Source organism: Halichoerus grypus, chromosome 2 (assembly GCF_964656455.1).
Source record: "Halichoerus grypus chromosome 2, mHalGry1.hap1.1, whole genome shotgun sequence".
NCBI classification, from domain to species: Eukaryota; Metazoa; Chordata; class Mammalia; order Carnivora; family Phocidae; genus Halichoerus; species Halichoerus grypus.
In genome coordinates, this window is record NC_135713.1 from 65,320,148 (window position 1) to 65,337,860 (window position 17,713).

Below are 17,713 nucleotides of genomic sequence, written 5' to 3' on the forward strand. Positions count from 1 at the left end.
GCTGTCTCTCCATTTGCTTGCTATCAGGTATTTTACAAAGCATTCTAATATCACGGTTAAAAACTCAATACTAAGTAAGATTTATTTTTCATTTAATGAATAATTTGTCGATGACTTATATTGCTTTTCAAATAATTTCTATTATATGCTATTTTATACATTATGTAATGAGACATATTATGAAATAGTTTTATAGACCTATGTTCTTTACATCCTTATACAACACATGACCTTGGATAAAGTCACAACATAATTAATAATACTCTTAACATTTAAAATGAAAATAATGCTACACCGAGCTATTTAGATAGTAAAAGAAGATAATCATAAACTCTCAAAGACTATCCTAACTTGAGGTTCAAAGAACTAAATGGTATTAGCTATTAAACTTCATTTGCAATTTTAATGTGACATCTTTAATTCTAGCTACAGTTTCCATCAGATTTTAAAGATTTTATTTATTTATTTGACAGAGAGAGACACAGCGAGAGAGGGAACACAAGCAGGGGGAGTGGGAGAGAGAGAAGCAGGCTTCCCACAGAGCAGGGAGCCCGATGTGGGGCTCGATCCCAGGACCCTGGGATCATGACCTGAGCCGAAGGCAGACGCTTAACGACTGAGCCACCCAGGCGTCCCTCCATCAGATTTTAAAAAAGAGATCTTAAGGACTATTAACCCTGATATCCATGATCAAATAATTCTTAAAGCAGAAATAATTGTTTAAATAAAGAATAAAATTGCTTTATCAGTGGAAACATTATATAGCCTAATTTATTCAAGTCCAATTCCTTATGTTGAAAAAAAATTACTGAAACAAAATTCCAGGTTCTCTGAAGACTTTCTACTATATAAGCACGATTTAAGAGACACTGTCACTGATCCTGAAGGGCTTTACAAAGCCACTGCCATCCTGTTCAGGGAGTAGGGAGGTGTGGCAGGCTGGCTACCATAATATGCATAAAGATACAGTATTTAAAACCATGTTTAATCTGAAAACATATGTTTTTAGATATTTAAGAAAAAAATAAGTGCAATGAAAACACTCTGTATCAAGAGTGTATCTTAAGAGTATTTACTAAACAGAAATACATCTAAAAGAAAAACCTTGGTGCTTTAATTTAAAATATTTGCCTTTAGAGTTTATTCAGTAATATCTAAAAGTAAAGAGTAATATAAAATTACTTAATATAGATCTTAAGTATTAAGCCTATGAAAAATCTGTCACTATAATTTTTCATAAAGTAATTCACATTATAGTGATTTACTCCTGAATAACCTAATTGATGGCATAAAGCTACACTAACAAAGGAAAAGAACCACACTGCTTCATACATAATTTATTAACATTTCCTATAGGATTTATGTTAAAGCAAAGAATTTTAACATCTCTTTTGTGATGTAGAATCAAAGTGTCTGATACATTCCACCGTCAAAACATTTCAGCCTGGTATTTTTCCTACTTTAAAAAATTAAACATTTTTTTCCTCCTATTCAGGTTGCAATTATACACCATGGCTTCTTGTAAATGGACTTCTACCACCAGCACTGCTGCAAGGTTTCTTATTCCTCTGCAGTTGTCTTTTCAGCCTCACAGAGGGAGAAGAGCACTGCTGCAGTCATCTACAAAAAGCCACTACCATTTCGACTTGTAACTAACAAAGGCGCTGGTATTTTTCTGCCATCCTATTCAGAGACAATTCATTTAGATGTGTTGCAAAAGCAGGCACTTTTGGTGACCAAAATTTCTCACATCAAGGAAAACCACCACTCAAGCTCTGCAGTACCTGCCTCCTCCTCTTCCTCCTCTCCCAAGTAGCCCTGTCCACTAGGTTCACATCAGCCATCAGCAGCAGCTTTGTATCCCCTCTCTTGGCTACCACTGCATATGTCCTTGTGGCCAGGGAGGAAAAAAAGCCTTTCAATGGGCTAGAGCTTTTGCTTCTCGCCATGAATATGCTCCATTCTTTGTTGTCCTCTACTCGTTTCCTTAGATACTGTTATTGCACTCTGTCAACAGGCATTATAAAAACAAAACCTCCTTCTAGCTTCAAAAACAGCTCTTTCTCACCAGACTCCCCTTAACACTCCTACCCCTCCCCCCTTCTTCCTCTTCTGTCAAAAACCCTGGATCAGAAGCACAGGAAATCCACCTCCTGTGCTGCAGTAGGGGGGAGGGGGGAGACGCCCCTGCCTCCTGGCTTGGCATGTGGCAATGGACCCTGTGCCAAGGAAAGGCCACCGGTTTCAGACAGCGCGAGGGAAAATCGCCTCCTCCTGCCCCCCGCAGCAAGCCGGGCCATCGTGGCTCCAGCACCTACCCCATTTCCGAGCCCAGCAGCACCTCCATTCCGTCTCCAGTGACACCCAGGCGGGCTGCGCCAATACAGCCACATGTCGGTCACGTGTGCCCGCGTCCAGCCAATCGGTGGGTCCCCGACGGGAATGGGGAGCGCCCTGGTCCGCATCCAGCGGATTACACAGCTGCTTCATGCTCGGCTTCCCGACCCGCACTCCGCAATAGGGCACCAAGCCCCGCCCCGCCGCACAGCAGCCGAACCCTAGCCGGCACCTAGTGCTGGTGGGTGCGCCCTCACAGCCCGGGTCCCCAGGCAACCCACAGAAGCCAAGGAAGCTGACTAGGATAATAGGGTGGGGTGGGGGAGGTCCGCAGGGCAGAAAGATTAGCGTGAGATGCTGGAGCTCTGTGGGTGAATAATAAATTACATCTCTGCTGAGATTTACAAGTTTGCAGCACAGAGGAAAAGAATTCTATTAAATGCATTATAACATAAGTTTACTTTACAAGTCACTGATTTGTTAGGTAAATCACTTGAACTATGTTTGAATTAAAAATAGCTACCACAGGGTTGCCTGGGTGGCTCAGTCGTTGGGCGTCTGCCTTCAGCTCAGGTCATAATCCCAAGGTCCAGGGATCAAGCCCCGCCTCGGGCTTCCTACTAGTAGGGCGGGAAGCCTGCTTCTCCCTCTCCCACTCACCCCTGCTTGTGTTCCCTCTCTCACTGTGTCTCTGTCAAATAAATTAAAATCTTTTAAAAAAATAATAAAAATAAAAAGAGTTACCACAAAAGCTGTGATGGCAGCATAGAATGGCTGAGATCAGAATCATGGAGTCACTGTCTGCTCCTGCCACTTAGTAGTTGTGTAGACTTTAGTCACTTAAAGGCTCAGTGCTTCAATTTCCTCTACAAAATGGGAGAAGTACGGAATAAAGGAGTTAATATAAATGATGCAGAATTCAGAGCAGTCCCTGACACAGTAAGTGCTATCAGCTACTCCTAACCTGAAACTTAAAACTTTTTAATGCAAATTCTACATCTCATTTAAATTAAACCACAAGATGCTTAAATTACTAATATTTATAAGGTGGAAGGGCAAATTCAAATTGCCAAGAATTTAAAGATTTCAATTTTGGTTTAAATTGGGGGACACCAGTGTGTCCATGATCTATTTCAATTTTTTTTTAAAGATTTTATTTATTTGACAGAGAGAGACACAGAGAGAGAAGGAACACAAGCGAGGGGAGTGAGTGAGGGAGAAGCAAGCTTCCCGCTGAGCAGGGAGCACAACGTGGGGCCTGACCCCAGGACCCTGGGACCATGACCTGAGCCAAAGGCAGACGCTTAACGACTGAGCCACCCAGGTGCCCCCTATTTCAAATTTGAAAGGATATTTAACTTCAGGTTTTTATTTTTTTTGAAGAGTTTATTTATTTATTTGACAGAGTGAGAGACAGCGAGAGCAGGAACACAAGAAGGGGGAGTGGGAAAGGTAGAAGCAGGCTTCCCGTGGAGCAGGGAGCCTGATGCGGGGCTCGATCCCAGGACCCTGGGATCATGACCTGAGCCTAAGGCAGATGCTTAACGACTGAGCCACCCAGGCACCCTAGGTTTTTAAAAGGAAATGTTATTGGGGCGCCGGGGTGGCTCAGTTGGTTAAGCAACTGCCTTCGGCTCAGGTCATGATCCTGGAGTCCCTGGATCGAGTCCCACATCGGGCTCCCTGCTCGGCAGGGAGTCTGCTTCTCCCTCTGACCCTCCCCCCTCTCATGTGCTCTCTCTCATTCTCTCTCTCTCAAATAAATAAATAAAATCTTTAAAAAAAATAAATAAAAAAAAGGAAATGTTATTTACTATCTTTTCTCAATTTTTTAAATTAATAGCATGAAAAGAAGAAAGCTATTAAACAGCATATTTGGAGTAATTCCTTATTAAAAATTGTATGAATTAGAAAAGTAACAGACATAGCAAAATGCTCATAGATGTGCACAGAACCAGTGCTCAGTGGTCATCCTTGGAAATTGGGATTTTGGAGTTTTCTCTTTTTCCTTTGTGCTTTTGAATAGTTTTTCTTTGTGTCTATCTTATAATGCCTGATATATATAGCAAATACCCTCCAAATATTTGTTGAACACATGAGCAAACACTGACCATATACTACTAGTAATTAGAAAAATTATATATTAAAAGTTTAAATATATTTAGAAACAATCTTCCTCATATTTGAAAGAAAGGAAACGTGAATCAATTTGACTCTCTCAAATAGCCCTTTCATCAGGATGACTTAGTTTTACAAAAGCCTTTCAAGAGTCTCTTACTGAAAGTGCATGATTCACTGAACAAGACTTAATTATTTATATAGTCACTGACTATTTGTGACAAATTCAGAGTAGATAATTCCTCATAAGGCCTAAACTTCTGGAAAGAAAAAGTACCCTTCAAAACAAAGAATACACTTTAGAAGCTCCTAAAAATAACTTCTTAGTATCCTAAGAAACAATTCTATTACTCTTGACTCAGACTATGATTCAAGCTGTTCTTTAGTAAACCAGTTTGTAGCCAAAATATTTGTCTAAATTTTTACTGTTATGTCTTGCACAAGTCAATCAGTGACTCAAATGACAAAATTTTATAAGAAAGCTCTGACCGTTACATGTCCATTAATCATGATAATTCAAATCTAAAAGCAAGCCAATCTAAAAACTTCACATTTTACAATATTGCCAACTGAATTATTCAGTAAGATTTTCTCTTTAAGTATTCCACAAAAGTTTGATTTGAATTTTTTTTTTAAGATTTTATTTATTTATTTGAGAGAAGCAGCATGAACACGGGGCAAGGGTAGAGGGAGAGGGAGAGGCAGACTCCCTGCTGAGCAGGGAGCTCGATATGGACTGGATCCCAGGACTCTGCCTGGGATTATGACCTGAGCCGAAGATAAATGCTTAACTGACTGGGCCAGCCAGGCGCCCCTGATTTGAATTTTATTTTTAAAATATATTTAGCTATTTTAAAAACAATTAATTAAAAATATGTACAATCGAAATGTACTGGGCAAAGTCTGAACACAATGAAGATCATTAAAACATTAATTGGTGCTACCACATTTGTATGTATCTCAGAATATAGCTTCTGCCATTCCTATTTAAATAAAAATGTTAGCATTAAGACTATATATGTATTTATGCACTAAAAATATTTTATGATTAAAGTGAAACACCACAGAAATAAATGTATGTTAAGGCTATTGCAAGACTGCACTGATAAACATGCCTTTGATTTCAAATATCTGTTCATTTATGATCAGATCTGATGGTTTTTAGTAAATGTTAGTAAGTAAATGTTATAAATATGAACACATGGGTTCATCTTAAAAAAAGAAAACCTTCTGAACCTTCTGCAGGTTAAACAATTAATGATTAAATAAATAAATAGGATTCTTAATGTCTTAAATCTTGCATTCCATTTTAACATAGACACATTTGGCCTAATTTTAAGACTTGTGAGATTTCAAAAACTGACAATAATAATACGGGCAACATTATTAACTAGTATAAAAGGAGTTAGTTAGTGCTCCTTTCTGTTATCTTAATCGACTCTTGTGCTTTGTCAATATTTAACTCTCTTTACTGGAGACCTCAGATACAGTGAAATAGAATAGATTTATGCCTATGTAGATATCAACAAAAGTTTTTTTCTTTAAAAATAATAATTATGTATTGAAAAAGTACACGCCTAGTGTAAATCTAAGTTCTCCAGGTGCTAAGCCATCAGATAAAGCTCAGATTCATTTAGAAACCTCAGGTTTAGATTTATACTGGCTTCAGTAAGACAAAAAAGCATAAAAAGAGAATAAAATGAGACCCATTTAGATTTATACTGGCTTATAGTAAGACAAAAAAGCATAAAAAGAGAATAAAATGAGACCCATTTCAAAGGCCAATTTGGTTATGAAGACCAGTTCTCCCATCTTTTCTATATTTTTCAGGACATGGGAAGAGCTGAATTGTTACAATCGCAATGGGATTTTTAGTGATGTATAAACTAAGTGGGAGATACAATCATAGTCTACTTATCTGTATATTCTATGTTACCTCAAGAGGCAAAAATTTCTCAAAATAAATTTTCCTAGCACCAATATTTAAAGCTTAAGTAGTTTTTCTCCCTCCAATCTTTTTCCTCTCTAATCGGCAAGTAATACCAAAATAATTTTTTACACCCCTACTCAAAGAACATTTCATGGCTTTCCACTGCTAACAGTGGCACTGAGACAGCTTGGAGTTTAATCATGGAGTGCCTTGAATGGCATATCAATTAATTAGTCTTCCTACACTAAAAGGCTTCCTACTTATGTTAAGTTTCTTATGGCTGCCATAACAAATTACCACAAAGTCCATGGCCTAAAACAACAAAATGTGTTATCTCACGCTTTTGCAGTTCAGAAGTCCAAAATGGGTCTCACTCTAAGCTAAAATCAAGGTATCTACAGGGCTGCCCTCCTTTCTGGAGGCCTTAAGGCAGAATCTGTTTTCTTGTCCTTTCTAGCTTCCAGAGACCGAATACATTCCTTGGTTCAAGGCCTCCTTCCTCCATCTTCAAAGCTAGCAACAGTGGAGCGAGTCCTCAATTTGTAGCACTATGATTTTGCTGCTACTGTCATCTCTTTCTTTGGCTCCTGTTCTACTTCCCTCTTACACTTTTAAAGACTCACTTCAAGGACTCTTACACTGGTCCACCTCAACAATCCAGGACAATCTCCCTATTTTCAGGTTACCTCATTAGCGACTTTATTCCATCTGCAACCTTAATTCCCCTTTGTTACATAATCTAACATACTTACAGGTTCTGGGGATTAAGAGGTGGACATCTTTGGGGAGCCATTATTCTGCCTACCACACTACAGTTTAATCTTTATTTCAGAACTTGCATCCTAATAATAGTCCAATCAAACTAAATACTTAGCCATTTCTGTAACTCACCTTAAATGTAGGATTTTCGCCTTTATTCTAATGTGATACAGTAGAAGGTTCCAGCATATAGAGATTGAAGACTAAGGCTCAAAGTTCTGAATCTTTCATTTTGTAGCTCTATGACTTTGGATAAGTCACTTAACTATTCTAAAATTTGGCTACTTTTTCATCTGTAAAATGAGAATAACTGTTTGGCTTATTATACAGCGCTGTTTAACGATCAAATGCGTAATTCTGAACAAATTTTATGAACTATAAAATACTTTTTTTTTTTAAAGATTTTATTTATTTATTTGAGAGAGAGAGAATGGGAGAGAGAGAGAGAGCACAAGAGGGGGGAGGGTCAGAGGGAGAAGCAGACTCCCTGCTGAGCAGGGAGCCCGATGTGGGACTCGATCCCGGGACTCCAGGATCATGACCTGAGCTGAAGGCAGTCGCTTAACCAACTGAGCCACCCAGGCGCCCTATAAAATACTTTTTTTAAAGTAAAGGATTACTAATTGTTCTACTGGTCCAAATCAAGGCTCAGCTTAAATATACATTTCCACGAAGTAATCTACCATCCCATCTAGAATCAATTCACCCTCCTCTTTGCTCCATTGATACTATCTCTTTTGTGGCACACACACATTTTGCACCTTTGTGTGCACATTTCCTTTCCCATTCCTGACCATAACAATCTTGAGGGAAGAGTCACACTTGATTTTATCTTGTACGTCTCATGGTATGTACCACAGTATTTTGTGCATTACAGGTATTCACTAAATATTAGTATAAGGAATGATTTAAAATTAATCTCCAAAGGGCATCAATGCAGACATTTTCATGGGATAAAAGTAGAGCAAATGCTGAATAATGAATACCATTGCAAAATACAACTTTCTACAGAAGAAACAGAATACTTTAAATAAAAGACCCTGGGTCCTATAGATGGAAAAAACGTGATGCAGCCTTGGGACTAAGTTTCTAAGATTAGGTGGCTGCACAGTAGAATCACTTCAGGAGCTTGAAGAATTTAAAACACCATTAAGTCAGAATCTCTAAAAATGAGGCCCAGGCATTAGTATGTGCTACCAGGATTGAGAAGTAGTAAGCTCTACTTTAGCTTTTGCTGCCAAAGTTCCTACGGCACGATGGGAGGGAGGCCTTTTTTGAAATGCCTTTTAATTTAGAGTGCTATATAGCCTGAGACATCTGCTTACAGGAGAAAAAAGTTCCTATTAGATGAAATTTAAATTAAAATAATATTGTGGATCAGTGAGGATACATGAAAATAGGCAGTAGTTTCAAAGGTCCTTAAAATGTTTACAATGCTTATATTGAAGTAAATCCAGTGAAAAGAAATTATCCTATATATAATTAGATACATACACAAAGAGTTATATTCAAAGACACTCAGTATTGTTTACACTATTGAAATGTTAGAAACAACCTCAACGATTGATAACAACTTGGTTAATCATACTTGTGGTACACTTAAAGAGGATTAAAATTATGTCAGATATACAATTGCATAAAAAAGCATAAAATACTTCAGAATAAATTTAACTAAACAGATGAAAGATCTGTACACTGAAAACTATAAGACACTGATGAAAGCAATTAAAGAAAACACAAATAAATACAAAGACATTCCATGATTATAGACTGGAAGAATACTGTTAAAATGTCTATACTACCCAAAGCAATCTACAGATTTAATGCAATCCCCATCAAAATTCCAACAGCATTTCACACAGAAATAGAACAAAAAATCCTAATATATTTTGTATGAAACCACAAAAGGCCCTGAATAGCCAGAGTGATCTTGAGAAAGAACAAAGCTGGAGGCACCACACTTCCTGATTTCAAACTACATTACAAACCTATAGTAATCAGAACAGTATGGGGGCGCCTGGGTGGCTCAGTTGGTTAGGCGACTGCCTTTGGCTCAGGTCATGATCCTGGAGTCCCGGGATCGAGTCCCGCATCGGGCTCCCTGCTCAGCGGGGAGTCTGCTTCTCCCTCTGACCCTCCCCCCTCTCATGCTCGCTCTCTCTCTATCTCATTCTCTCTCTCAAATAAATAAATAAAATCTTTAGGAAAAAAAAAAAAGAACAGCATGGTATTGGCATAAAACCAGACATATAGGGATGGATGCCTGGCTGGCTCAGTCAGTACAATACACGACTCTTGATCTTGGGGTAGTGAGTTTGAGCCCCATCTTAGGTGTAGAGATTACTTTAAAAAAAAATTAAAAACTTAAAAGATGATCCTGGGTAGGCCCAATGTAATCAAATGAGTCCGCAAAAGCTTCAAAGCAGTTAATGACTTCCCAATGAAATTCAAATAAATTTCAAATGCCTTACCTTGGTTTATAAAATTGTATATATAACCTAGCTCCTGCTTCCATTCCCACTCTTCTCCCCTCCTTACCGTCTCATTGCTCTGTCTTATGCTTTTGTACCGCCTTTCCTTCAGGCTCAAGAACTCTGCTCCCACATCTTCAAATGACTGCTCCATCTTATTCAGATCTTGACATAAATGTCACATCTTCAAAGAGACCTTCCATGATTACCTTATCAACATTGGTACTGACCTTAAACTTTCTACCACAGCATGCTGTTTTGTCCTCAAATCATTTAAGATCTGAAAGGCTCTATCCATGTATCTATGTGTTTATTTTTCTGTCTCCTTCACTGCTTGCCAAACTGGAATATAAATTCCATGAGGACAGGATTCTAGATTCTTGTGCACTGCTGTTCCCTTCACATCTAGAATAGTACTTGGTGCACGGTACACATTCAATACATACTGTTGAATGTATGAATGTAGATGATATAAAGATGAGTGAGACATCAATTTAGAATCAAGTAGGGGGCCTAAAACATTTACAACAAAAGTTTCAATACAAGGCAACTTGTATCAAAGGATGAGAGATTAGATGATTTCTGGCTAGTTGATCAAGAAAGATTTCAGACAGAGAAGAGCAACAGAACCAGCCTTGAAAGGTGTTTAGGAATTTTTCAGGACAAAGATTTTGATTTTGTCTGTTAGGTTAAAAAATTTAGACTTCACCTTATGCGCAATTAAAAATAATAGGTGTTTCAAATAAATTAGGATACACAATTAGAGGCAAAAGCCACAAAAATTAAGAAGACTAGTTTCTAGTTCTTAAGACGATAAATAATCAGAAATTATATGTATATTACTACTAATTTATAGTTAAATTTAATGACCAAAGACTTTTTCAATTGGAAAATATAATGGCAGGGAAAAACACTAAATTTTATACTCTGTAAGAAATTTAATTTTGCTTTATTTGTTGTTATTTTAGCAATTTTGACAACACTGTTATTTATTAATTTTATGTTGTTAACAAAACAACAAAAAAACCACAAACTCATCTTTGGCAACCATTTTATCCAACTAATACAATATTCAAATATTTGCATATAAGTGGGGGATATTTTGTTTTCTAAATTCTTTTTTTTTTTTTTTAAGATTTATTTATCTATTATTTGAGAGAGAGACAGCATGTGTGGGGCTGGGGGGAGGAGGAAGGCCAGACGGAGAGGGAGAGAGAGAATACCAAGCAGACTTCCCACAACGTAGAGCCCAACATGGGGCTGGATCCCACAACCCTGAGACTGCGACCTGAGCTGAAACCAAGAGTCGGATGCTCAACCGACTGAGATACCCAGACACCCCGTTTTCTAAATTCTTAACATGACCTAATCAGGTCAAGTTCCAGGTTTAGGGCATCCAGTGTTTCAAACTATCCTCTTGGGGAAAAAAATTCTGATCAATTTTTTAAAACTAATTGTTTAAAATAAGACTTTATGCTTTCCCTTTTTTTTAAAAAATAGTATGCCTTGTTTAATGGTGTTAACTTGGATCTTTACCAAAAACAACTATAAGATTGCTCCCCAAAATACAACTTAAAATACAAGCTTATAAACCCTATTCATAAAGGTAACATTTTAACACTAACAGCTCAGGGACTTCAGTTACCAAAACAGCACCAAATGTTTATAGTTATCACTGTGAATTCAAGAAAAAGAAGCATACAGAAAATAGTCTTTCTCATGTGGTGCCTGGCAGTCTCAGTCAGTAAAGCATGCGAATCTTGATCTCAGTGTCATGAGCTCAAGCCCCACGTGGATGCAGAGATTACTTAAAAATAAAATCTTTAGGGGCAGCTGGGTGGCTTAATTGGTTAAGCATCAGACTCTTGGGGCGCCTGGGTGGCTCAGTCGGTTAAGCGTCTGCCTTCGGCTCAGGTCATGATCTCAGGATCCTGGGATCGAGTCCCGCATCGGGCTCTCTGCTCTGTGGAGAGCCTGTTTCTCCCTCTCCCCCTGCTCTTCTCTCTCTCTCTCTCTCTGTCAAATAAATAAATAAAATCTTAAAAAAAAAAAATGCTCTAAACTCTTTAAAAAAAAAAAGGCATCAGACTCTTGATTTCAGCTCAGGTCATGAACTCAAGGTTGTGAGATTTAGCCCTGCAGCAGGCTTTGTGCTCAGTGGGGAGTCTGCTTGAGATTCTCTCCCTTTGCCCCTCTCCCTGCTCACACTTTCTCTCTCTCTCTCACTCAAATAAATAAATAAAATCTTAAAACAAAAAAAAAACAAACCTTGGGGCCCCTGGGTGGCTCAGTCAGTTAAGCATCTGCCTTTGGCTCAGGTCATGATCTCAGGATCCTGGGATAGAGCACCACATTCGGCTCTCCACTCAATGGTGAGTCTGATTCTCCCTCTCCCTCTCCTTGATCTCTTGCTTTCTTTCAAATGAATAAATAAAAATCTTTAAAAAAATAAAATCTTTAAAATAAATAAAACAGACTTTCTCCAAGGAAAACATAATTAAAAATTATGTTAAATTATCATAAAATACCTAGATTACTTGATGGATCATTTATCAATTTGTAACATACACATTGGCCCTTGAACTATATTAGAATCAATAAGGAAAAACCCAATTTTTATTTATGTTAAAAACAAAACTTGGTGTACATAAAAGAATAAATTACAGCCAAATAACGGCACTTACTTTATTTATTACAACCTTAAACCAAATCCTTGAGTCAAGATTTTTATTCTCATACTAATATCCCCAAATCCTTACCTTGGATGAGGAAATAATCACTTTTTCAACACCCTATATGCCAATTGCATTTGGTATTGCCTAGTTCTAAATAATTTGCTTCCTTTTTGAAAATATTCCCTTCCTCTTGCTTTATGCTGAATTTTAAACATGTAAGGCAAAGTATAGACTATAAAATCATTTCACTTCTGGATACCTGAGGATAAATATTTGCTATTATAGGCTAAATAATCCAAACATACTATTATTAAGTAAAATGAAAAAAAAAAAATCTACCAAGAATTATTGGACTGTGTCAGTCAAGTCAGAAACCTCTGGTCACCTGAACTATCCCAAAAGTACTTAACATATAGATTCATTTTAACATTTAGGATAATGAATCACCTAACAAAAGAACTCAAAATAAATACTTAATATTACGTTTTAAGAGGGAAGAGAGAAAGGAAAACCAAGGCAAACGAATAAACCTAATTCCCTACTTCAATATAATGTTTTTTAAAACTAGGACTTCAGGGGCGCCTGGGTGGCTCAGTCGGTTGAGCGTCTGCCCTCGGCTCGGGTCATGATCCCAGCGTCCTGGGATCGAGTCCCACATCGGGCTCCCTGCTCGTCGGGTAGTCTGCCTCTCCCCTTCCTCCCCACCCCCCGCTCATGCTCTCTCTCTTTCTCACTATCTCTCTCTCTCTCTCTCTAAATAAATACAATCTTTAAAAAAACAAACAAACTAGGACTTCACATTTACTTTGTCTTTTTAAACTTTCTTTACCAAGTCTTCCAACATTGGGTAGAATTATTTGAAGTGTCACATAGCTTTTATGGAAGCAAAAAGTAAGATTTCTTAAGAACTGGACCAAATTTCATTTCACATTCTACCACCTTTCTCAGTAGACACCAGCATTAATCAATAAGCATCTTGATCCCAAACCAGTGTGTACCTAATACAATATGAAAAAGGTATTTTCTTAATCTTTTCCCAAAGAAGGTCTGCAATTTAATTCAAACAGTTAGATCTGCTCAATAAAACACTGGAGACTTTCAGAGAAAAGAGATCTTTCGGATACTCATTCTTTTACAACAGGGAACACAAAATTCTTTACAAAAAAAGTCTCCTACGGAGTGATAAGTCATTTTGGCAGGATTTATCAACCATTTATTTTATGCAAACAGTCTATATAAAATATTATTTGCTGGAAGCTTGGACAGTTGATTCTCACCCTCTTCCCACAGTCCCTGGACACTTCTTTGAAATAGTTTTTGTTTTTTTGTTTTTTTTGGTCTAATACTACTTTACTATTAAGAACACTATGCTACTTGAAATGTTTTAAAAACTACTCAAGAAACTTAACAGTGGTTTCCTCTGGGGAGTCGAATTGAGTGGTGCTTTCATTTTTACTGCTTAAAATTTTTTTCTTTTAAGTAAGCTCTACACTTAACGTGGGGCTTGAACTCACAACCCTGAGATCAAGACTCGCATGCTCTACCGCCTGAACCAGCCTAGCTAACACCCTCTTTACTGCTTAAATTTTTAACAGTGATCGGTACTACTTCTACATTAACAAACAAAGCACTAAGCAATATTTAAAACAACAAAAAAATTCCTAATTGTTAGCTTCTACAAAGACCTTTCAAGATTAGTATTTTCCATCTTTCATAGCGTTCAACTGGTGACAAAATAAAAGTTCAAGCTCATTAGCAACACATGTGTAAGGTCCTTTATGATCTGAGCCCTTCATACCTCTCCAAGCCACCCAACTACTCTAGCTATACTCCAACCAAATGGACCCCTATACACTTACCACCAACTCATACTATTTTATCTCCTGGAAGGTTCTCACCCTCACTTTTTTACCTACCTAATGCTAACCCATTTTTAGGACTCAGTGTAGATGGCACCTCCCAAAAACCTTCTCTAACTTCTCTTGTCAGAGTCAGATCCCCTCTTCCCCAATATGCTTTCAGAGGTTCCTCAGTTTACCAGCTATTTCATTTACTGTACACTTGGGATTATTTATTTACTGATCTTTCTCATTAAACTCCTTCAAGACAAGACTCTCATCTTGTATTTCAACATTGTGTTCTCAATAGCCAGTAGCCTGGTCCAAAGTAGTTACTAGAATGTTTATGGAATATGAGTGAACTACCTCTCATATGTCAAGATCCACTTCTGTGAAGCTATCTTTATTCTGAGTAGTCAGATGATCTTCCCCCTAGGCTCCTGTAGAACTTAAATCAATTATCAACTTAAATTAGATCTATTTTCCCCATTAGACCATGAGCTTCTGAACAAGGATCTCTGTCTTCATTTTCTTAACTATACAAGCATTGTCCCAGGTATCTAGCAGAAATTAAATGTGTGTTGAGTGAAAGAAATGAATATTCCTTAAAAAGGACAAGTGAAAAAATAACAAGTGTAGGATAGCCTGCTCATTTTTAAAAAAAGATTTTATTTATTTATTTGAGAGAGAGAGAGAGCATGAGCGGGATGAGGGGCAAAGGGGGAAGCAGACTCCCTGCTGAGCAGACCTGAGTTGAAGGCAGACACTTAACCAATTGAGCCACCCAGGGCCCCAGCCTGCTCATTTTTTATTTATTTCTCCGTATTTATGATAATAAGACACCATAAAGCTCTAAAAACATTTTGTGCTTGCTTATGATTAGGGATAGGATAGGGAGCCACTAAGCCTGGTGATGGGTATTAAAGAGGGCACGTATTGAATGGAGCACTGGGTGTTATACGCAAACAATGAATCATGGAACACTACATCAAAAACTAATGATGTGGGGCGCCGGGGTGGCTCAGTCGTTAAGCGTCTGCCTTCGGCTCAGGTCATGATCCCAGAGTCCTGGGATCGAGCCCCACATCGAGCTCCCCGCTCTGCGGGAAGCCTGATTCTCCCTCCCTCTCCCACTTTCCCTGCTTGTGTTCCCTCTCTCGCTGTGTCTCTGTCAAATAAATAAATAAAATCTTTGAAATAAAAAAACAAAAAAACTAATGATGTAATGTATGGTGATTAACATAACATAATAAAACAAAATTAAAAAAAAAAAGTCCCACTTTAAATGCCTTGCAAAGACTTGGGGAAGGGGTGAGAATGATAAGTGAAGGAGAGAAACTTTCTCCAGGGCAACAAAATGTAAGGATGTTGCTGGCATGCCAAACTGAAATGCTGAATGCATTTCCTATAGAAATAGTGGTATTCAGTGTTATCCATGGTAGTTATGCGAGTTAACACTGCCTACGGATTAAATGGTCTATGGGCAGAGCTGGGACATAACTGTAACAGTCAACACTATTCTGTGGGTCCATACTGGAGGTTTAGATTTTTGAATACTAGATATTCTTCTCCTAATATTCCTCCCCCCACAAAAGAATATCTTAATTTCATCACAACAGGTTTGATATAGTGTTTAACATATTCAATAAAACAGCACAGAAATTTATGTAACTCACATAATTGAACAGTACATTTTAACACTATTGTATTAAAAATATACCAATAAATTAATCAAATAACTCCCCTGTAACTTCAAGCTTTTCAAGGCACATCTTCACCTATTTATCTTAGTTTAAATCCAATGACTCCACTTTCTTTGCTACTTTCTCAAGGGGAGATTTTTTTCCCCTCACATCCCCTTAGGCAGGGGTGGAGTGGGGGTGGTGGGGGCGGGGAGTAGCGCTGGTGGTGGGATAATGGAGCTGGCTCGGTTCACACTAAATTTACAACTATAAACATGCTAAGATATTCAACACTGCCTGGCAGGATTACTGGGTTTCCTAGAAAGCCAGCTTTCCCAGTCTCTGAGTTAACGTCTTCATACCTTTCTTCTCTCCTTAAACCTACAACACACCTATTTTCCTACCCAGGCCACTTTCAGTTGAAGACCTACTTCACTCCATTAGAGAGAAATTCTCTCATACTTCCCTACCAAGCCTACACTGTTTCCCTCCTATTAAAATGGATAAAGCACTCCTGTTCCTATGAAAGACCAATACCCTCACTTGGGCAATGGATTCCAACTACTCTTGTGTTTCCAAGAAGTCGCCTTTGAGTAGCCCCTCTCTCTCCTGCATAACCAATTTCTCCTCTTCTACTTGATCATTCTCATGAACACACACACGCTCTAGTATCACTCATCTTTACAAACCCCTCTCTTGACCTTAGCCCACCACACATACACTAGATATGACCCCTCTCTCTGTTCTACTCACAGCAAAACTTCTTGATCTAGTGACCTTCATTTCCTGTCTCTATTTTCTCACCTCTAATTCATTCTTTAACCCTCCCTAATCTTAAACAATTTCCTGAAGCTCAACTGCCAAGGTCACCAATGACCACGTGTAGCCAAATTCCACTGTTAGTACAACAGTCTCTTAGTAACATGAGACAAACTTGATCTCTCTCTTCTACCTTAAATAACGTCTTCTCTTGGCCTGTATGCCATTCTCCTGTTTTCCCTCTCCATTTCCTTTAATGATTCTGCTTCTCACTAGTCTTCTAAAAGATGGAGTGCCTCAGCAAGTATTTTAGGACTACTTTTTCTCTTTGTTGTTTTCTCACCTAGTCCCAAGGTTTTAACCAACATCCATATGATGCTAAACCTCAAATTTACATCTCCATCCTAATCCTCTCTGAATATCCAACTATTTCATATGTCATTTGGATGTCTGAGACATTTATTTTTTAAAAGATTTTATTTATTTATGAGAGAGCGAGCGAGAGTAAGCGAGAGCAAGTGAGAGCGCGCACACGTGCGCGCACACACACGCACGCTCACAAGCAGTGGGGAGGGGCAGAGAAGAGGGAGAAGCAGATTCCCCACTGAGCAGGGAGCCCAATCCGGGGCTTGATCCCAGGACCCTGGGATCATGACCTGAGCTGAAGGCAGATGCTTAACCAACTGAGCCACCCAGGCGTCCGTCTGAGACATTTAAACTAAAATCCCCGCCACACTTAAATCTTCAAACTCTCACTCCTCTAACATTACACATGGGCAATTTTTTTTTGTTTTATCTTACATGGCAGCCTTACTCTTCCATACCATTCCAGTGGCATAAAAATGCCAAAACCTTAAATTTCTGCAGATTATAGTCAGAATTCATTATTTTGTGAGTGAAAGATGCCCTATATCCACTCCAATTTCCAGATGACACCTGGATTCAAAGGCTAGATTAAAGTAATAACATCTATAGACGATGTAGCAAAGATTTCAGCAATGTGTTAAAGCCAAAAGATACATCCTACAACTTCTAAGAGGAAGATTGTGTTAGCATCTTTAGATAGTCCCAGTTTACATGATTTTTCTTCTCATCAAATATCAAACATAATAAAAAATAAATCACTGCAAAAAGCTTGGCAATC

The 17,713-nt window shown here is 38.2% G+C and overlaps 1 protein-coding gene across 12 annotated transcripts in view; it reads right to left on the reverse strand.

Annotated features, from left to right (window-relative positions):
• Window positions 1-17,713, reverse strand: part of APC (APC regulator of Wnt signaling pathway) — a 130,875-nt gene that overhangs the window by 93,685 nt on the left and 19,477 nt on the right. The window contains exon 1 of one of the 12 annotated variants that reach the window (XM_036087340.2): window positions 2,319-2,457. The exons of 10 other annotated variants lie outside the window; for them this stretch is intronic. In XM_036087340.2, the coding sequence (XP_035943233.2) occupies window positions 2,319-2,393 (75 nt within the window). In that variant the 5' untranslated portion in view covers window positions 2,394-2,457. Of the gene's footprint in view, window positions 1-2,318; window positions 2,458-17,713 lie in introns of those variants that run through there. One more of the 12 variants, XM_036087343.2, reaches the window with a different exon arrangement.